At 37.4% G+C, this 23,926-nt stretch overlaps 1 protein-coding gene across 1 annotated transcript in view; it reads right to left on the reverse strand.

The window, feature by feature from the left end:
* Window positions 1-21,417, reverse strand: part of LOC136844883 (uncharacterized) — a 138,908-nt gene extending 117,491 nt beyond the window's left edge. The window contains exon 1 of the mRNA XM_067114173.1: window positions 21,105-21,417. Within this exon, the coding sequence (XP_066970274.1) occupies window positions 21,105-21,263 (159 nt within the window). The 5' untranslated portion in view covers window positions 21,264-21,417. The remainder of the gene's footprint in view (window positions 1-21,104) is intronic.
* Between the last annotated feature and the right edge of the window lie 2,509 nt (window positions 21,418-23,926).

Consider the following 23,926-nt stretch of genomic DNA (forward strand, 5'->3'; position numbering starts at 1 on the left):
AATGGATAGAGTTTAAGGAAGACAGTTTCCCGGGACCTACAGCAAAGGCAGGAGCTCACCTGCACAGAAAAACAAGATTTGTAGAAGGAGCACTGACTTCAGACGCTAATGAGGTTACTGTTAACTCCCTCTTATTTTCTACTTATGATTATAGACGTGAATATTATTTCCAGCTGTCTGTACATTTGTTCAGACCGTCACCCTAGCATATATGTAGTAAGTTTCTACCTCTGCGTATTTGTCTTCTTCAAGTTATCTGGAAAAACTAAAGGTGAAACTGGTCAGGATTTATACCCAGTCATGTGTACGAAAGCAGAAGGAGAAATATTATATACGCGGTACTACAAGAACACTAAACGACTCCTGTCTTTGTCAAGACGGTCTCAGAATTTTCCAAAGCTATTCTGATCCTGCGAGAGAGAGAGAGAGAGAGAGAGAGAACCGACCGGTTGCATTCCCATGTGCACCGAATGGATGATTCGTTTTCCAGATGGCCAAGTGTCGGCACGATAAAAGTGAAGATGTGCTGGCAATGATACTTTGAAAGTCAGTATCAGTGGCATTAATTTGCATCCTTTTGAACGCTGGATATAGAGGCTAACGCATCATTGGCGCATGGTAGACGATAGATTTGGTAAGTCGTAAAATCTTTGGGATTTATGTAAAAGTGTTTTTTTTTTACACCATGGAATTTTATTCTATGGAAGCGTGGAAGACAGGTGCCTGTCTGTTTGTATAATAATAATAATAATAATAATAATAATAATAATAATAATAATAATAATAATAATAATGGTGGTGGTGGTGATGATAATCGAATATCTTGCATATTGTGAATAATGATCACAATGATAATTAATAAAAATAACAGAATTTATGTTCCTTGTGATTAATAACGCTACAGCTATGAATCCATCGAGCATTATTATTCACGGTGTGAGCGCATTATAATAATAATGGAACATGTGGACAGTGTGAATGATAATATTGATAGAGCGCATGTGCGTCATGAATAAGAATCGTAATGCTGATAGTAGAATTTACGACCACTGGAATAATATTAATAACAGAATGAACGCATACTGTGATTAATAATGATGGTCATTATAATGATGAAGGTGATTATAATGATTGGGTGACACCATTTCTGTTGAATTCTGTGAATTATTGCTATCCCCAGAATTTGTCAGTGACCATGCTGTGAGGTACAGTAAATCCAGTTAGAAAACGATACATGTAAATGAAACTGTAGATACAAAGTCGGCGAATAATTAAGAGTAATTTCTTGTCCACATTCCAGAATTAATAATAAATGGCTCTGCTTTTCAAGGTTAGAGTTTTTTTTTCTATTTTAACTCCGGATTTAGTGAAAGACATCTTAAGAATTTGGGTGGTCAGAGTTCGGGGGTCCATACCAGGACCTCTACCCCCTATTATACCTTGTCGCAGTTAAGGCCCGTAAGTCATTAGGGCACTGCCCATGCTGGCATAAGGCCGGCTTAATCTGATTCAACCCTAAAAGTTCTGTGACTTAAGGAGAGATGTGTGATGGCAGACTTGAAGACGTTTAATATTGAAAATGACTGTGGAGTCTAAGACAGAACTGATTTTCGGAAATTCTTTATTTTATCCTCAGCTTTAAATAACTTGAGTTTTTCTTCTTTATTATTATTATTCTTTATTATTATTATTTTTTTTTTTCTATCACAGTCATCCTATTCGACTGGGTGGTTTTGTAGTGGGGCGTTCCGGGTTGCATCCTGCCTCCTTAGGAGTCCATCACTTTTCTCACTATGTGCGCTGTTTCTAATAGCACGCTCTTCTGCATGAGTCCTGGAGCTACTTCGGCATCTAGTTTTTCCAGATTCCTTTTCAGGGATCTTGGGATCGTGCCTAGTGTTCCTATGATTATGGGTACAATTTCACTGGTATATTCCATATCCTTCTTATTTCGATTTTCAGGTCTTGAGACTTGTCAGTTTTTCCTTTTTTTCTCATCTACTGTGGTATCCCATGGTATTGCGACATCAATGAGTGATACTTTCTTCTTGATTTTGTCAATCAACGTCACGTCTGGTCTATTGGCACGTATCACCCTATCTGTTCTGATACCATAGTCCCAGAGGATCTTTGCCTGATTGTTTTCTGTCACTCCCTCTGGTTGGTGTTCGTGCCACTTATTACTGCAAGCTAGCTGGTGTTTCTTGCATAGGCTCCAGTGAAGGGCTTTTGCTACTGAATCATACCTCTTTTTGTACTGGTTCTGTGCAAGCGCCGAACATTCGCTTGCTATGTGGTTTATGGTCTCGTCTTTCATATTGCACTCCCTGCGTATGGGTGAGATGTTATTTCCATCTATTGTTTTTTGAACATATCTGGTTCTTAGGGCCTGATCTGGTGCCGCTGTTAGCATTCCTTCTGTTTCCTTCTTGAGTTCTCCCCTCTGTAGCCATTGCCATGTTTCATTGCTGGCCAGTTCTTTTGTCTGTCTCATGTACTGTCCGTGCATTGGTTTGTTGTTCCATTCCTCTGATCTGTTTTTCATTCTCCTGTCTCTATTTCTGGGTCTTATATTTCTGGGTCTTCGTCTACTTTTATCAGCCCTTCTTCCCGATGTTGCACTCCTTAGCCACTCGTCTTCACTGGTTTTCGGATCTGAAGGATTAGATTGTCCCAGTGCTCTGCTCTCGATGTTGATGCAGTCCTCTCTTCATCAGCCGGCGGCTTAGTAACGGCCCATCGAATGACCTGAAGCTCTCCCCTTAGTACCAAGTCCTTTCGTGTTATGTATAGTTTGTATTTGCTTTGTGTATTGTCATGTGTTTTCTAGTTTTCTGGTCTATGCTGCGGAGTTCAGCCTTCGTCCATTCCACTACTCCTGCGCTGTATCTGATTACTGGTTCTGCCCATGTGTTAATGTCTTTCGTCATGTTTCCGGCGTTGAGTTTTGACTTGAGTGTCGCCTTAAGTCTCTGCATATATTCTTTCCTGATCGTGTCCTTCATCTCTTGGTGTTTTATATCCTCTCCTTCTGTTATTCCCAAGTATTTGTGTCCTGCCTCATCTATATGTTTGATGCTATTCAGTCCTTGTTACTTTGCATTTTTGTATGTTGACCAAGGTGATTTTTCTATTCCAAACTCCATCATGATGTCCCCAGATACAATCCTTACAGCCTGGATTAGGGTATCTATTTCCTTAATGCTCTTACCATACAGCTTGATGTCGTCCATGAACATCAGATGGTTAATTCTGTCCCCTTCTTTCTTGAGTTGGTACCCAGCATCCATCTTCTGCAGTACTTTAGTCATGGGAATCATGGCTACTATACGAAGAGTAGCCTTGAGAGATCCCTCTCCTGATGGAAACCTCTTCTAGTCTTATCCCAGAGCTTGTAAATACTGTATTCCAGTTGCATTGTATTTTTAAGGAAGCATTGTATTTTTTTAAGCTTGTAAATACTGATTCCAGTTGCTGTATTTTGATGTTTTCCTCTGCCCCATGTATTTTCAGGCATTCTATTAGCCACGTGTGCGGTATCATGTCGAAGGCTTTCTTGTAGTCAATCCATGCTATGATTAGGTTGGTTCTCCTTCTCTTACTATTCTTCATTACCATTTTGTCTATTAGGAGCTGGTCTTTTGTGCCCCTACACTTCCTTCTGCAGTCTTTCTGTTGGTGGGGGATGGTGTTTGCATCCTCTAGGTAGTTGTATAGCCTTTCACTGATGATACTTGTTAGTAACTTCAACATTATTGGTAGGCAGGTGATAGGCCTGCAGTTACTTGCTATATTTCCCTTGTTCTTGTCTTTCTGTATCTAAGGATGTTCTCCCTGTGGTCATTATTATTATTATTATTATTATTATTATTACATTATTATTATTATTATTATTAGGATTATATGATATTATTCGAACATCTCATTCATTAATATATTTCATTGTTAAGTAACGCTGAAAAGTTCACGATTCACTTTAGTTATTTGAACATCGCTATCAGAGAGTTTGAAGCCCTACAAGGATCCCAGGCACGCCTTAATTTATTTCGACTTTATTAAGAATGCAAGAGGAAAAGTGAAAATGGAAAGAATACTACCTAGAAATATAGTTCAAAGTAACTGGGATTTATGTGCTTAAATTTTACGCAATCTGAAGAGGAAGGAAGGTCTTTCATAATGAGTACATCTTATTTCTGAACAGTTGATTCTTCAATAAACATTTCGAACTTGGTTCCTCGTCAAAATACGCTCTTGCATATCTCAGGATTTTGCAGGCTATTCTGTTAAAATTTAACATCTTTATCATTGAAATATTAAAATTGCAGTCCACATGTTTCATTCATACAAGTAATTATGATCTGAATATATACATACACACAGATATATATATATATATATATATATATGTCTGTGTGTGTGTGTGTACACTCACATATATACATAAGCAAATACCACACCACAGCAAGATAACAGGCAGAGGATCAGTGCCAAGCACTTTCACGTTTACTCACGCATCGTGAAAGCTGTTAGTATTGATCAAGATCTATAGTCCTTGGTACTGGGCTTCTGCCAGTTATTTTACTGTGGTATTAGCTTATCTGAAATCAAGTGCATCTTGTGATTTTAGATTTATATATATATATATATATATATATATATATATATATATATATATATATATATATGTGTGTGTGTGTGTGTGTGTGTGTGTGTGTGTGTGTGTATACATATATACACAGTATATCAGCGCCTCCAACGCCACTTGACGCAAACGACTATTCTGAAATTCCGCCTTTTTTGTTCTTTGTCTTTCACAAGTCTCCGCTTATCTTAACCTCCCTCTTCTTAGTTCTCATCCAAGTAGGTCTGGGTCTTCCATCTTTCTGATACTCGCAGGAGCCCAGCTGACACTATCACTTATGATTTTTATTGTTATTTTTATGGTGTCCTACATATTTCTTTTTATATAGTTTGACCTTCCATGTCCACCTGCCAGTTTGTCAATTTGTCTTTGAATTTACCCGTTTTACACTTTAAATGACACTAAATTCTCTCTTTGATGCATGAACATTGCTCGATAAGTAATATAACTAATAGGAAAATTAAAGCTTCAAGTTACTCGGCTCTCTTATAAGAAAAAAAAAAAAGAGGAAGACTCGGTATTCTAAAGCCATATACTTAATATTCCAAATGATTCTGTAAACTAAACATCAAATCATAAGTATACCAAGGAGGAACAGTATTCTATTTAAATGTCTTGACTGCAAAGGAAATTATGCAATCTGATCCCAAGAGCAATCCAAAACCGAAGAGGTATATTAAAGAGAGAGAGAGAGAGAGAGAGAAGAGAGAGAGAGAGAGAGAGAGAGAGAGAGAGAGTATGGTTGTTGAAGACGCGTCTTCATTATTCAAGTTCAAGAGACCATTAACCATATCAAGGAGCCCTTTAAGTAGTTTGTAAAGGAAGGGAGGGAGAACGAGTACCGGCCAGTGATTGTGTAAATGCTTTTTCGGAAAGACGAGATTTCAAGGTTTCTGTCTCTCCGATGCTAATGAAAGTAGTGATGTTTTTAGGGGAGGAAAATTATATCTAATGGTTGAGTGCGCACACACACACACACACACACACACACACACACACACACACACACACACATATATATATATATATATATATATATATATATATATATATATATATATATATATATACATACATACTCTGTATGTAAGGGGGAGAAAGAGGGCGTACAAGATGGCGGTGATTGGCACGGTGCGTACGGGGTTAGACGAGCTAATGATGACCCTTCTTCTTGAGTTTGTGAACCCTCTAGTGTTGTGGAAATTTTACTGCACATGGTATTTATCCTCTGTTCAGCAGTTGAGGTATGAAAGTGACAATGACAGTTGTTTTTTTTTTTTTTTCATATGAATCGCCCTTATCATTATCCCGTTAAACCCTCCATGCACACTCCACCAGTCGCCTCATATATATAAATAAGCTTTAAGAAAGTACCACAAAACTAAAATATTTCTATATATGAAAAGGAGTCCTAATAATATACAGATGCGGTAAAGTGGCATACGTAATTATGAGTAATTAGTTCCTCGTTGGACTAGTCGGTAGAGTTCTCGGCTAGCACTCTGCTAGGCCCGAGTTCGAGTCTCCGGCCGGCCAATGAAGAATTACAGGAATTTATTTCTGGTGATAGAAGTTCATTTCTCGGGGTAATGTGGTTCGGATTCCACAATAAGCTGTAGGTCCCTTGCTAAGTAACCAATTGGTTCTTAGCCACGTAAAATAAGTCTAATCCTTCGGGCCAGCCCTAGGAGAGCTGTTAATCAGCTCAGTGGTCTGGTTAAACTAAGGTATACTTAACTTAATTATGAGTAATTAGAAATTAGAACTTCATTTTCGACCACTTCCTCTAAAGAAGGGGTCTTCATTTGATGTCATTACAGAACCCAGCGTTTCAGATCTCGGTTCAGGCTAAACGCATACTGTATGTATCTTCATAGAACGCCTTTATTTTTTTAACATCAGTTACTGAGAAGCCATGGATGTGTCACTTGGCTTCCTGATAAAGCAGCGCTCTTGAACCGGCCCTCCCTCTGCATAGCCAGGTTAAAGAGAGTCGAAGGTGAATCCGCCTTCAGGCTAGGATGTCTCAGTTTTTCGTCCACGATTCCAAAGTCGAAATCGATCAAATTAGAGTAAAATTCATAATATTGATAGTAGTAGTAGTAGTAGTAGTAGTAGTAGTATTAGTAGTAGTGACGGCAAATCAACGGTATTATTTTGTACTTACTAGTTCAAAAATACGTAAAAAACGAGGTGCTTAATTTACATAATTATGTCTGTGTTGAATGCATATTTTACCCACCTTTTTTATATTTTTAGCTTTACCCTATACACCTTTTGAGGTGTTATACATCCTGTAAAAATCATCATTCTGAAAAACATTATTATTATTATTGTTGTTGTTGTTGTTGTTGTTGCTGTTGTTGTCTTAGATAAGTTCCCAACCACTTTAGGTTTTTCATTGAGGTCTGCTCTTCAGTAAGCATGTCAGTCGAAGATAGGTGAATATTCCCTTTTAGGACAATACCACCCCCACCCCTCTCTCTCTCTCTCTCTCTCTCTCTCTCTCTCTCTCTCTCTCTCTCTCTCTCTCTCTCTCCACAAGGTTGTGTAAGAATTGCTGCTCCTGTTTGATTTTATCATAACCGAGGCTCTTTATTGGTTGGTATTGGATTCCACTAACAAGACCTTATCTATTATCTTCCTTTCTGCTTAATGGCCGAGTCTTAGTTTTATCGTTTGATATTCCTTCGTAATCGTCCTTCAAAATACTGTTTATTGCACTTCTGTCATGATAACAGTATATCTGTCGCTCTCTATGTATATTTGTAAAATTAAATCTACCTAATGGTAGCTTCAATGCAGCTGTCGGTTTCTTTCAAAACCCTTTGAATCTTTAAGAATCAATAGATTCACCATTTGACGAGGACCAGAATCATCACTGCATGATTATAATATTGTTTTTCCTAAGGCCCAAATTTTGTAGGAACTCGGCAAAGAGAGATTGTACACTTAGGCCAAAACCAAGCCCCGAACAAGCGGCAATTGGTCTTGACACCGGAAATACCACTGAATCAATAAGTTAGGAACTGTAGTTTAATCGTTACATTATTACACATGTTCAGGAATTTTTCCTGAATTCAAACATAACTATCAACATTTTCTGAATAGTTTACTGAGATTTTTCGTTTTTCATAGATTCGGGTATTTTACTCTTTTCGTTCAAGACATTTGATTTTCATCAAAATGAACGCAGTAATTGAAACTTTCACATGTTTGGCTGTTACAGTATCCTCAGTTCACATTTACTAGATCGGAGGATTGCTCTAGGTCTACCGATTACTAGTCAAATTGGAAGGTCTGCGCCCTTCCGTTACCAACCCTCGAAAATGGGAAAAAGGTGCGCTCACACACATTATATATATACATGTATATATATATATATATATATATATATATATATATATATATATATATATATATATATATATATATATATATATATATATATATATATATAAACATACATATACGTGCTTGAAAATCGTAAATATGGGCTTGATTTAATTATCAGCCGAAGCTACATGAAATCTATGGAAGAAAACGACTGAGTGCCTAGTAATTTCGTGTACATTAAACATCCTCGGGGTACAAAGCGCATGGCACTCTGACATTTTTTCAAGTTCCTGTCATGTTATATATATATATATATATATATATATATATATATATATATATATATATATATATATATGTGTGTGTGTGTGTGTGTGTGTGTGTGTGTGTGTGTGTGTGTGTGTGTGTGACATAGAAATATATACTGTATATATATATATATATATATATATATATATATATATATATATATATATATATATATATATATATATATATATATATATAATGTGTTATGAAGTTAAATTTATGATTATGAATAAAATCTAAGTTCACATATGACGCATATGCGATATTGTGTGCTGACAACCATATAACCATACTCGTTAATCAGTATATATAAGTGTGCAGTTGGGGGAAACATCCTTTGTACTGAATTTTACATAACATGAAGTTAAGTAAACCTTAGTTTAACCAGACCACTGAGCTGATTAACAGCTCTCCTAGGGCTGGGCCGAAGGATTAGACTTATTTTTACGTGGCTAAGAACCAATTAGTTACCTAGCAACGGGACCTACAGCTTATTGTGGAATCCGAACCACATTATATCGAGAAATGATTTTCTATCACCAGAAATAAATTCCTCTAATTTTTCATTGGCCAGCCGGAGACTCGAAAGCGAGTCAAGCAGAACTATACCGACTCCTCCAACGAGGAACTTTACATCGCGGCTGATGAAGAGTTAGAGGAATTTATTTCTGGTGATAGAAATTCATTTCTCGCTATAATGTGGTTCGGATTCCACAATAAGCTGTAGGTCCCGTTGCTAAGTAACCAATTGGTTCTTAGCCACGTAAAATAAGTCTAATCCTTCGGGCCAGCCCTAGGAGAGCTGTTAATCAACTCAGTGGTCTGGTAAAACTAAGGTATACTTAACTTTTTTACATAACATTAAATGTATGGTTACCTTATAACGAGAGAGAGAGAGAGAGAGAGAGAGAGAGAGAGAGAGAGAGAGCGCTAATAATGACATTTAAGGCTGAGATTATTGCACAAAAGTAAGGTGTGATATTATCTCCCAGTCAGTCAGTCACTGACCAATCATCTATTGACAGTGAGAGAGCGCTGAGTCCCAGAGCATGATTCCTTCTCTTTCTCTCTCGGGGGAAAAAAATTGGAAGAAAAAGTGCAGGAGAAAGTGTTGGAGTACCATGACGGCTAAATGTCATGACGGTTGTCTATGCTCCGTATGACGTAATCCTACTTCTTCTATACCTTCTCTCTCCTTCCTTCCCTCCAACCTCCTCCTCTCCTCTCCTCCCCCTCACTCTTCCCCATCCAACTCACTCCTCACCCTTCCTCATAGGGGAGGTTATGCAACGGCGTTTTGGGGCTTTTTCCCTTTACATTATGTAACAGCTTTATCAGCTTCCTTGGCGGCTGGCTGCCAGTGCTTAGCCTCCTCTCTCTCTCTCTCTCTCTCTCTCTCTCTCTCATAGTTTACTTCTCACGTATTATACACAGTATACCATTGCTATTTTTCAATGACTACAGTCGAAGATGCATTTTGCGTTAGCGCGAATGTTATAGTTTGCTGCATTAATTGCTTACGTGTGTGTGTGTGTGTGTATATGTGTGTGTATATATATATATATATATATATATATATATATATATATATATATATATATATATATATATATATATATATATAATATATACTATTTAAACAATAAAATTACGACAATCTTAATTAAGATTTGAGGTATAAATGTAAGCAATAGGAATAGTTTCCCTCATTGCATTAATGTTGAACTAAAAGTATCGTTATTATTTATATGTATGTATGTATATATATATATATATATATATATATATATATATACACAAAATATATATATATATATATATATAGCACAAAGGTTCACCACTTGATTCAATATTGCATTAAGATCATGACATTAACTACTGTCTTTTTATATGGAGCCATTCTCTCTCTCTTAGAAGAAAAGTCTTGCTGTACGCATGCGAACAATCCGGTAATGTAGTCAAGAACAACTGCCAACTCAGTCCGAAGGTACAAAAAAGTGATCCAAATGCTTTGTGAAACCGAAATATTTAGAAATTTGTTAAATGCCTCCTTCGTGGTTGAGACCCATATTCTATACTTTTCCTCTGAAATGTGTTGTCTGGCCTGGGCTACAAAATAGCAATTAGGTAGTTCGCCTCATTTCAGCCCCTGCACTTGAAGAAAACATATGGCATTACCACTAACAACAGAAATCAGTAAAAGGTACATTTTTAACATGAATTTTTAGGGTGTTTGCATATGCGTTAGAGGGACTGTGATTGTGTAATACCCAGTCCTCAGTGTATCATAATTATTTTTAATATGAACAGGAGATTAATAATAACCATACTTTTTAGTATAACATCAATGCAATGAGGGAAACTATTCCTGTTGATTAAATTTAAACCTCAAATCTTAATTAAGATTGTCGTGGTTTTATTGTTTCAGTAGTAATAGAAATTGGTAATGAGCGCGTTCAGGTGTAAGTGATACACTTGGTGAATTTGCATTACTGGTCATTGTTATATAAAAAAAGAAAATAACAAAGAAAAACAAACAGGATCAAAGAAATTCACTGAGAAATGAAACTCGTTAGCCTGAGCTTCTTAAGTTCCAACGATTCAGCTGTAAAATAAAGAAGGTCATTCCATAATTTGGTCACAGCAGGAGTAAAACTTTTAGAAAACTGTGTAGTTTTGAACCTCGCAAAAGAAAAGGAAGACTGGTGGAATGAACAGCAGATCTGGTATTATGTGTTGGATGGTGAGGTCTGAATGGAGAGTCTGATCAGAATGATGGAAATAATTTACAAAGCCAGCACCAACCATGAGCTAAATGAGCAGTTGGGCCTGAGATTAATAATAAGATCTGGAATAAGAGTTAATAGAACGCAGGCTTTTACCCAACAATTTAGGATGCAAATATATGACAAAATTAGGGAATAAAAACACTTCCACAGAAGAGACAGGTCTCTTGATAATCTTAAAAAGACTCTCATTATACTAATCTTGGGGCCTAGTGAAGAAGAAATTATTATTATTATTATTATTATTATTATTGTTGTTGTTGTTCGGAAGATGAACTCTAATCATATGGTGCAAGCCCATATGAACAATTAAAAAAGTAAATTAACAAATTAATAAATAAATAGATAAATATTGAAGTAAATTATAAAATACAAGAATTGCTTCAGGGTAATAATGCATTGCACCTCGCCTGAACTTCTGAGGTTCCAGTTGCGCAACATCCTCAGGGAGACCGTTCCACAGTCCAACAGTGTGAGGAATAAAAGACCTCTGGAACTGAGAAGCTCGACAGCGAGGCGCATTGACTGCATATTGGTGCTGCTGCAACAGCAAATCTGGTTGCTTTCGGCAGGAAAAGAGGACCAGGGAAAGATCTCTATTAAAATAAACCGGATATGTTTCTCAAAAGTGAATTTTGTGGTCAAAAATGGGATTTAGAAATTCAAATGTGTTTAGTGAAGTTAAAGAGACAGCCAGTTGAAAGATTTTGGCAGAGGGGGCCATTGTCTGCACCATGCACTAATTTTAACTAGATCTCTGATAAGAGAAGAATCAACCACAGTTCTGCAGTCAGGAAATGGGATCGACCCAGATACTTCATTCCTTTAGTAAATACGATGCCCATCAACAGCTACTTTTTGCAATCTGTTAGTAAAAAAATCGATAATAACACCGAGAATGCTCCTCACAAAAATGTTATCGTCCTTTCTTGCATACGACCAAACGATCTATAAATAGTGATCCACCCACCCTTTCTTCACTACCACGTATCTCCACATTTCTCACGCTGTCAATTCTTCTTCAGCCAAACACACTACGCTAACATTTCGTATCAGCAGCTCTAACCTTTCTCTTCTACATGCACTCACTATCGACACTTCACTTCCATAAAGGAGAGTTGGTTCAACAGTCCCTTCATACATCCCAACTATGGTTTTCATAAACACTCAAAGTCCCTTTTCCATGTCATGTACTTTTTAAATATAATTTCTGATCAAAGAGCATAATCGTGGATTGTCATTTACAACGATATATTTACTGCTGTTGACTTAGGATATTTGTTTATAGGTTGGATTCATCTGCATTTTACCTCTTTTCTTAATTAAGTAATGGTGTCCTTGGCTGGCTACATATTAGGGCGTGCTTGTCATAATAATAATAATAATAATAATAATAATAATAATAATAATAATAATAATAATAATAATAATAATAATTGGGTCATGAATTGACGCAAGTGGCGCTTGAAACTTTGGATCCTCCATTATGTGTATGAAATTGTAATGTGTGGAGCTATTACCAAATAAGAAAACAGGCATTAAGCTTTGTGAATTGACTTTTGTTCACTAATTTGTTGTTACGGAAGTCTGAAATGTATGTTGGCCTTCAGTGTGCCCAGAATTTTGAAAGATGGAAATCGGATTAACTGGTTAATACGAGAATCGGTCGCTACTGACGTTTATCTATATTCTCTCTACAGCATTGCGGCTTCTTCCTTGTTTCTAATTATTGCCGTCTGGGCTTGCCTGTGATGTGACATTACTATTATCCTCTAGAAGGAGAGATGCCTTCAGCTATTCTTATAATTACATCTTATTTTGGCCATGTAACCAGGAGTTTGTTTTTATAGTAATATTGAGCACTACAGAATTATAGGGAATTATGTTTGTCATATGCATAGAATGTATGTATGGTATATCATGTGTCAGGAATACTGGTATTGTCTATTATAAGCATGTCAATCAAGTTGTCACATTACGAAGAAATTCATGTCTTGGCGGCAGTGGCGTAAGGCCTTTTATAAACGTCTCCATTAATGATGGTAAAAGTGAATTGCTTTTCAGATAGTAACGATGATAATAATAATAGCATAAACGTAGGAAGTCCACAAGTTACTTTCAAAGAACAGCCATCTTTTTTCTCTTTCAGGGCACGTCTCTTCAGCCATGTATAATTAAACAAGCTACTGCCCGCTTCCATTCTTTTGACCGTCCGTCCTCCAGTCGTTACAACACTTTTGGATTTCGTCTCTTGCTGAACACACACAAACACATACATACACACACATATATGTGTATATATTATATATATGTGTATGTGTATATATATGTATATATATATATATATATATATATATATATATATATATATATATATATATATATATATATATATATATATATATATATATATATATATATATATATATATTGTATATTGTATATATAACAAAGAAAGGACAAGAGATTTTGGGGAAAATTTAAATTTGTGGAGCAAGAAAATGAAATATAGATTGCTTTATATTTGCAGGTGATACTGTGTTAAGTATTGATAGGAAAGAGAAGCTGCTGTTTGGTGGAAGAGTAGGTATGTCCTTCTAATAGGAAAACCAGGATAAGGAGCACTGAACGTGTGATAGATGATGAAAGAATTGAAGTGGTTCAGTCGTAAGGTATTTGGGAGTAAGTAAAGCGAATAATGGTAGAAGGGTAAGGAAAGTGAATCATAGACTAGAAAAGGCAAGGAAAGTAACAAGCACATTTGAGATTTGAGGGGATTAAGGGAACTGTGTTTCATGAAAATGAAATGTGGAAGATTAATGGCAATGTTCTGAAAAAAATGTGGAAGCCCTTGAGTATTAAGGCTGGCACGAATGGGAAACTTAAAAGATGCGATGGTTCACTGTGTTGATGTGGTGTGGTCATATGGAGAGAATGGTTTAAGGAAAATGTGCTTGTGAAAAGTGTGTGTATTTCAGGAGTGTTTGAAGTGAGGAGGGTGAATCCAAGAAAACTTTCCCAGGATAAGTTTTATTTAGGAAAAGCAAGACTGTAATCAAAGGTAAAGGGGAAAGGTGGATTGTTAAAGATACAAAATTAGAACAGGTTAATGTTAGAAGGGAGTTTTCTCTGCTGCTTGGGTTTGATTTTCGAGTTCGCAATTAAAGTATGAATGTGGCAGTGCAATGATCACTGTCTTGTATATTTTTCTATGGGGCCACCACACACACACACACACACACACACACACACACACACATATATATATATCCACACGTGTGTGTGTGTGTGTGTTCGCCTACAAGTGTGTGTGGCTCTCTCCCTCTGTCAGTGGAGATCTCTTCCCCTTACCTTTATACTTGATTAAGGCCGATCGATTGTTTCTTGTCTCATGACTCCTCCTCCTCCTCCTCCTCCTCCTTCTCCTCTTCCTGTTGCCTGCCGATGATTCACTGCAATGTTGAAGGCCCTGGTGTGCAGGACATATGAGTGGGGTGGATATGAAGGGAGTGCGGGGGAGGAGGATGGGGGTAAGTTTCAAGCCTGGGTAGGGGGAGGGGGAGAGGAGCTCTTGCGACACCCAGGTGAAAGGAATGATGACAATGACGTTTGTAATGATGATAGTGTTGTAGCAGCATTAGTATTGATAGTTGTTGTTTTGTATTATCGCGGCATTTGTATCAAATGTTTTGTGAGTTTTGTACTGTTAAAACAACAGCATAATTTTAGTTTCATCTAAACACCAACGGACTGAGACGCGGCTATCGATTAGGCGTCCAAATCTGGTTTTAAGAAATAAATAAACCATTTTTTTATCAGTTTATTAAAGATGAAAAAAAATTACAAAAGAAGTTACTGTCACTATAAATCCTCTCCTTGTGGACTCTTGGTAAAAGTTGCTTATACCCCACCGTTCGCCTTGCATTCACAATGATACGTTATTTTACGTCATATTTTATTATCTAGTGCGCATGCTCTATTTTTAGTCAGACGCCTTTTGCAAGACCCTCGTTCATATGCTAGTCTGCATCTTCACAGGTCCCTGAATTTCATGATGATGAAATGTAACAAGTTTGTAATGGCGCATTTTTCCCTTCTCTCTTAAAACTATGTTACGAAACGTCTGCTTCAGTTGTTTCAGGTTTTATTTCTGAACATTCAGTCATTTATTTTTGGTTTCGTTGACTGGTTGTGACGCCAGTTTTTAACAGCACATCAGTCAATCATGAAAGTGTCGATCTTGGCCCAGATGTTGCCATAACTTCTTCCAAGCTCCAGATCATTGTGTGATTTCTTTCTGACATTGATTTACGTGTGTTTTTACTCTATTTTTATTTATATTATATACTTCTCTCTTGCTGTTTTTCCTCACTTTCGTCACATCTAAATTAATATTTGCTCTTTTTAAATAATAATAATAATAATAATAATAATAATAATAATAATAATAATAATAATAATAATAATAATAATAATAATAGAGATTGTTGCACGTTCTGAATAATATAATAATGAGAGATATATGTTTTGCTATATTGTCCAGTGTATCTTACGCCAAAATTTTACTTTGGTCAATTAATATATCTATTTACTTTTATAACATTTTTCGGGGCAGCAGAATGTGGTTAAGAGCAGTTACAAACATGTTATTCGTTTTTTCCTTATCGTACAGTTTTCGGCAAATTGTTTATCCTGACCAGCCATTCTCAGTATTTAAACAGTTCAGGTTAATGAATGTTGAAATTTTCTGCGATTTTTATTGTTAAAAATTTTGTGTAAATTATATATGCATATATATATATATATATATATATATATATATATATATATATATATATATGTATATATATTACATATTTTGTGTGTGTGGGGGTATGTATGTATGTACATACATGTTTGTATATATATATATATATATATATATATATATATTATATATTTATATATATATATATATATATTATATATATATATATATATATATATATATATAGAGAGAGAGAGGGGGCAGGGGCGGGTTTTAGGTATCCACGCCTTTTCAAACAAACATCGAACCTGACCACCATGTTACCTCGTGACAGGTAAAATTGTTCCTAAAGCTGTTTAAATGAGGAAAAAAGAATAAAAGTCTGCAACATTGCGCATTCTGATATTTAATCCATGGAATGCATATGATGGCTGGAATTTCAATATGCATTACACTAATCTTTCAATCCTATTACTCCTTTGTAGTGTTTATACGCAGCTTAGCGTTTGCATACCACGTGCGTGCGTGCTCTCTCTCTCTCTCTCTCTCTCTCTCTCTCTCTCTCTCTCTCTCTCTCTCTCTGTTTAAAAGTTTCATTTTTGAGTGTCGTTTTAGTGTGTTGTATAGAGCGTTAAAATGTTTATGGATATATTGAATTTTTAATATATCATTTGATGGGCTTTCACTACGAAAATAGATTTATTCATTAAATAGTTGTATGGGACGTTTCAAGATGTACGTTCATAATCTCTTTCTCTCTCTCTCTCTCTCTCTCTTTTTTCTCTCTCTCTCTCTCTCTCTCTCTCTCTCTCCCCTATTTCGTTGTTGCGTAAATGCCTTAAATGTTTGTGAACATTATTACGTAAAATCTGTAAGCAGTTGACAGATATAACAATGCACGGTTAAATGTGTGTATGCACATGTGTGTATGTTTCAAACTGTAATGGTCTCGAGCGTATTTGAATAGTCTTGCTCAGTGTGTATATTGCTAAGCACCAGCAATGTTGAGGTTCTCTCTTCTCTCTCTCTCTCTCTCTCTCTCTCTCTCTCTCTCTCTCTCTCTCTCTCTCTCTCAGGTTTGACATTCTCCAGCTTTATTGGTAGATTGGGTGTTTAGAATGTGCATTTGAACTTCATCTTTGTGGATTCAATAAAATGGCTGCTGTCAGAGACTTTTTCCTTTATAGGAGATAGCTTTTCTGTTCAACTATTTATCGCCGTGGATGTGGCTGATTCATACAATCGTTTATCGAGTTGTTACTGTAATGAAAGTGTATAGCATAAATTATTTGCCATTTGTATGTTCTCTGACGCATGCAATACAAGGGAGTCAGTTCTTGCCGGGCTAAATGGTTCTTGCCGGGCTAAATGGAAAGGAACACAGAAGTGGAAAGTAGACAAAGGAAAGAAGGTAAAGTAGGTCAAGAGAAAAGGGAATAGCTATTAGCTATTTCGAAGTCTACTGAATCCCTGTTTGTTTAGAACTGCCTGTCCTTCTAGTGCTGAAACTGGACAGTAATTATAGGCAAAACCGGAATTGTTAATAACACGATATCATTGACAATTGTTTAAGTAGATCGAAAGTACGTAGTGGGTAAAAAAAGGGGGAGGGGGAAATTTACGTTAGCGACAGTTTTTTTATTTTTATTTTTTTGCAGTGCTTTGAGAACTATTTCAGCTTTCCTCGTCTTCTCGTGCACCCTTCCTTTCTTCCTCAAAAGGAAAGTTTTCCCATTTGCTTTTTTTTTGCTTTCCTCGGACCTGGACTACTGAAATGCACTGGCTGGCCCGTCGAACTAGTCTTCCTTAAGAAAATGGAAAAATTCATAGGGATCTTTTCTGGATAGTGACCGCCAGCAAAGTTCGGGGGTCGTTACCTAGGACTAATATTTCTTTGAGGTCATTATTGTCTTTGTTATATTTACAGTCTTTTGTTTATGTTTTCGCGGTCATCCCCAACGGGCTTGTACTATACATGCCGCAAAGGTGGATACATACCGGGTTAAAACCCTTCGGGGTCACTATCTAGGAAAGATCCATTCATAGAATCTTGAGAGTATTCCACGAAACCTTAACAATGTAAACAAGGTCAGATCTGAGTCATGGCCTAATTCACTTAGGCCACAGACACCTAACAAATTATCATAACACACAGTTAGAAGATATTTGCTAAGGACGTTACTCCTGGGATTGTAATAATCCTCTGCTTTCCAAAGTCAAGCACTTGCATACAGATCCTGCAAATGGAACTCGGATACATCGTGAAAAATGCCATAAAAACTGTCAAATATGTAAAGCCTATGTTTGTCAACTTACGTCTTCTCAAAAACGGTGCAAAAGCTTGGATTCAAGAACGTCAAGTTCTGTTTCTCTGCAATAAAGGAGGCTACTTTGGCTTGTTATCTACGCGTCACCTACTCCGAGGTGCTAGTACTAAACATGGCGGAAGCTTCTAGGGACGCCGTGTTTAGTACTAGCCCTTCGGGGATCAAAGTATTATATACACCCATTTCTATATTGCGTGGTCGACAAATTATATTAACAAACGATATCTTGGTGCGGCCGTCTACTTTACGTTTACCATACGGTGTTTAGTACTGTACTAGCATCTCGGAGTAGGTGACGTGTAGATAACAAGCCAAATAGCACCCAATAAAGTGAGATGGCTATGAAAAGGTTGTGCCTCAAACGAGTGTTCAAGCTTGGAGAAGATTTAAATGTTTTTGGGTAGGCAAGACAGGCTACCTACTTGTTTTATTAACTCACTGCTGGAAATAACGTTTAGGACACTTAGCCTACGCATTTGAGCGGCGTAATAGACTGAATATGAAAGTTCTGCGAAAAGGCCAACTGTGATTCAGTGCTGACTCATTGAGCGCTCTCTTTGAAAAAAATTCAGAACTGAATGCTTGAGATATTTCGCGAAAGTGCCAAAGAAATGGTTGATGTTTGTCTCTGAGTAGGTAAAAACCGCCGCGGTTAAAATTCCACATTTTTCATGTAAGTTAGACTTTCTTCTTGAGATATATAAGAAGAATCGGTAGCCAGCTTAAAAGTCGAAGATGCATGAGCTGTGCTTTTTCCATAATTGCTCTCTGAATTGATGGGCTTGTTGAAAAGAAGTACAGTGGTATAATTTTGTCAGTCTTTAGCCCTTTGAAAGTGCATTATTAGTTATGAGTAAATGTGGTTTATTGTATGAAATATTAATTGCACGTGAAGGCAGTCACCACCTTACCGCTTTATTTCGTCAATATTCCCCCTTCAAATAATTGTCTGTCTCGGGAATTTCTCAGCTAATATTAACACCAGTAACGTTTCAAGAATGTGCATTTTACCAACATATTATTCAAAAGAATACTATGCTAAACAAATTTGGTTGTCGTTTTGCAAGAAAGCATTACAGATTTGAATCAATAATAATGTATTCAAATCCTACTGTAAATCTGAAGGGCATTGTGGTACAGTTTTTTGGGAATACCTGCAGTAGGTTGCTGCCTGAAAAAGGTTGAAAACTACTGTCTCAACTTGATAACTGAAGATTATTTGGCGTATATATTTCCAACTGAAGATTATTTGGCGTATATATTTCCAACTGAAGATTATTTGGCGTATATATTTCCTTTATGCAAAAGCTGTCTCCCATGTATATTTTCATCAAGAGCAGTCTCGTGTATGCATTTTTCTGATAGTCTCACATGTTCTGCTTCCGTAAAGGTGTCTCCCGTGTATATTTTTCCAAAGTCCAAAGTTGGACCTTTTATTTTCCTTATATTAAAGCTGCCTCCCGTACGTATTTCCTTATGCGAAGCCGCCTCTTGTATATATTTCCGTTTTAAAAATCTGTCTCCCGTCTATATTTCTCTCCTACAAATCTGGCACCTAATGAGTATACTTCACTCTTACATACCCAAGGAATGCGGCTTGCGATGGTGATCATATCGTTACCCAAAGCTGCTTTTGGTAATCATTTTGAGTCTTCTGTAAAATTTGATTGTGGCTGAAGCAGTTACTAGGAGGCATTACTTATTAACTGGAGGTATGCCATTTACATTCTGACACATTTGTCTGTCCGTATATTTACGTTATTAAAAGTTCTTTGTGGACACATATTTACATGCAAGGACTCTTCTTTGTAAATATTTTAAGCTGAGAAAAATTATCATCATCTTACTACTGCTACTACAGCACTATATATATGTATGTGTGTATGTATGTATACATATTGCACCTGTGTACGTATTGTGGAATTATTAACTCATTATTTCAATATTGCAACTCCATAGCTTTATTTTCAATATATTAGCATTTTTCTTTATTGCCATTCGTGTTTTTAAATTTTTCTTGTACCGCTTCTCTTCAGGACAGCCCCCAAAAAAATGACCCTTTAGTGTGTGCTATTCAACAAGTGTATCTTTCTCGCTAAATCTCTCTTTAACGTCCTGTGGACATATAATAGTTATTATTAACTCTTATAATTGCGTAGGGGGAATACGATATGACGCACGCAAGGGGCTCTTGAAACAGTATGAATAACAGTATTAGCCCCTTTCCGCTGAACAGGTATAGAGCGTCAAATCTCAGAGAGAGAGAGAGAGAGAGAGAGAGAGAGAGAGAGAGAGAGAGAGAGAGAGAGAGAGAGAGAGAACTTTATCTTGTCATTCATAACAAAATGAGAGAGAGAGAGAAAACGTGTATACCACGCCATTCGTAACATCGAATGAGAGAGAGAGAGAGAGAGAGAGAGAGATCATGTATCTCGTCATTCATAACATCGAGAGAGAGAGAGAGAGAGAGAGAGAGAGAGAGAGAGAGAGAGAGAGAGAAAGGGGGCGGGGTCATTATTCCAATTACAGAGAAAGAACGCCGAGAGGAGCCATGTTGTGGTATTTCATTGTTTTAAATCCTCTTATAGTTTTGGACTGGGATAAATCTATCGAAACGCGATGAACGCGCCGCTGAAAAGAAATGCCTCCGAATAGAAACAAGATTGCCCATGTTTATTGTCGCATGAAGACGCGCGTGCGCGCTCGCTACACCCACAAGCATGACACGTTTGCGTACATATTTGCACACTACTATGGAAGGAATGGGGATGCGCACACGCTCACGAACATAGAAACTCGTTTTAAAAGGCTAAAGATTTTAAATATATATTATATATATTATATATATATATATATATATATATATATATATATATATATATATATATATATATATATTATATATTAGTCTATGAGTTGCAGATTCGTAAATGGAAATAAATGCAAACCCAACTTACCTGTATCTTCCATTTCTTTTGCCACTTTTTGCCATGAATTGTCTGTAGCCTCCTTATTTGAATACTCTTGAAGGGTATAATTGTAAATACATGGGTATTTTTCAATTTCTTGAACAAATTTGATGTTTTTTGCAGGATCGTCAGGCGCCATCGTATCATATAGATGTGAATATCTCGCTGCAGGGAATCAACCGAGCCGAGATCGACGAGAAGAGACCAGCGCGGTGGTTTCTGTCGCACCGAGCGACGTAACTCAATAAGAAACCAATTGCAACTGGTTTCATGCAACTGGTCGAGCCGGTGGAAGAGCCGCCTAGACTTGAAGCACGCACAGATGCACGCACACACAAGTGGCGCAAAGTTTCCAAGCACCGCCAGGGAGCTCAATTACCCCCTGACTTGTGCCGTACTTTGAACCCGGCCAAAGTGCTGTGCGGAATCTGGTGCCTTCATTTACGTATCTTCGTGCGATTGTTAATTACGGATGATGCGCTCAAGGCTCGAACCGAATGGAATTTGCTCGTTGCATTAGAGTTTATTCGTGAATTTTGAATTTCTTGCGTCATTAACGGGGTGGAAAAGTACGCCAGTGACATTGGTATAATGCTGTTACTGAAAATACAGTTTACTGTACAAGTAGGTTCTATTAATTGTTTCGTCAGCAAATTATTGAGAATGTATAATTTAGTGTAAGGAGCTGGTTCACGTTTAAATTCATTTGTAGACATTTATCGATATAATCAACTTGTACGGAATCCTATAAAAGAAAAAATGAAAAGGGTGTTCATAACACCTCATTAAGCTTGAAGAAAATTAGTTGAGCAACCATGCCTTTTAAACGCTGGGTGTTAAGGGGAGGTGGTGACCAGCAATACCCCGGTTGATTAGACGGGTGTAATCGGTCGGTGGCTGGGTTAGGAAAGGAGGGAAGGACCACTCACTCGCTATTTCAGCTGCCAAATGCCTCGCCCCTTCGCTCTCTCTCTCATACTCTCGTTTCTAAGGGGTCCCGAATAACATCTCTTAGAAAATCTAGAAGACCGCTTGCGCCAATAGGCCTACCGAAGATGTCTCGTCCGTGTGCATGGGGAGTTCATCAGGAAGAGGGGTTTGGGTTGGGGAGGAGGAGTGCGTCACATAGATTGGTTTTGCTGGGGAAAGGCAGTGGCGACATATCAAACAAAAGTATGGCCAAGGAGGGCAGCCAGCCACTCACTCAGAGCACACACGTCGTCGTCGCCACTGTACGATAACTTCGCTTCTTTTTACTTCGCCGTCGTCATTATATGTGGGTTGCTTCGCATACGTCTCGATTAACGAATTGTTTTATGTACTCGGTTTCTTTATTTTATAAGTAACTTTCTTTTGTTTCATTGGGTCTGTGGGCGTCATTCAGCGTTGAGAATATAACGTTTATATAAGGATTATGGTAACATAGGTGGGTGCTGGGTGGCCAGGGCTGGGGCCGACCAGCACAGAGAGAGAGAGAGAGAGAGAGAGAGAGAGAGAGAGAGACGGTCTGCCGGGTCCTGGTGTCACACTCTATACTCAAGGCATGACGATTATTATATTTCTTATCTGTTTATTCCTTCATTGTGATCGACGCCGACTTTTGAAAAAACACGATCGTCTCACGGGACTCTTAGGAGAAATTAGTTTATTTGTCCAACTAATGAAAAGCGCAGTCACCTTGTGCTTTGTATATCAAGCGGGAGTTTTCGCGCATCTGTCAACCCCCACAGCTCCGCGACCCGCCAACCTTACTCCCCGTCGCTGGTGATCACTCGGTACCACACAAGGGAGGAGGAGATCAAGATTCCCCACTCATACACCTCATAACGTACTCTTTCTCACTTCAATTACGTCTCTCATATAAACACAGCTCGCCTCCGTAGTACTGCGGATGGTAATTTTTTCCCCTGCTCACTAGCTCTCCAGAAACTTTTCTTTATGCAGCACTGAGAACATGCTGTAGAGGCAAGACTGTTTCTGAGCATCGTTTAGATTCTTTTTACAAGTTTGTAGCCGAGAATCCTTGTCTTTCATGGTCTTCCTGTGTTCACCAGAAAATTATGTTCGTCAGGCATTTCTTAGACTTGGAGATTGAATAATTTAATGTTCTTGATATTTGCTTTTCAACATTTCTCTTACGCCTTTCACACTTATCAACAATAAAATTCGATTACTTCTGTTCACTCGTATGGATATCATTTTGGCTAAAAAATGATTCAAATGTGGCGGGTTGAGATGGCGGGGAGGCATCTGGTCTCGTTCATGACCAGTGGTGATGTAGCGGAAACTATTTTGTCCTCTTCCGATCGCAACCGTTCGATTTTAACTAGTTGTTTGTTGTAGATAGTCAAATACCTTTTATTCATAGTGGTTGATGTCTAGAAGCTTTAGGGATATCAGTATTTTGTTTTATTTTATGCATGATTCGTAAAATTTGCAGTAACTATTGCCAAACTTACACGGTAATGGTGGCGTAAGTTGCGGAGAGCAAGCGTTCGATTTGACTTGACGATCTATTTTCAGTAACATTGTGAGCTTTCAGCTGCAGTACTTGTTGCATAACATTTATAAACGATAATATTTTACTTGGATTACATCTGAACCTTATATTTTGAGAGGTTTTTGTCAAAATAATACAGAAATTGTAGAGCTAATCGTAGCTATTTAACGTCGGCTGTCCTCCTCAGTCGTTTCGCGATCCTTTCGATGAACGAAGCCGACGGTGGGGAGCGGCGGTTTTGAAGGGCGCATCTGCGCAGAATAATAGCCGCTCCCCAGCCAAACTTTGACAACACGACGTGCCACTTGTT

Source organism: Macrobrachium rosenbergii, chromosome 13 (genome assembly GCF_040412425.1).
Source record: "Macrobrachium rosenbergii isolate ZJJX-2024 chromosome 13, ASM4041242v1, whole genome shotgun sequence".
Lineage (NCBI taxonomy): Eukaryota > Metazoa > Arthropoda > Malacostraca > Decapoda > Palaemonidae > Macrobrachium > Macrobrachium rosenbergii.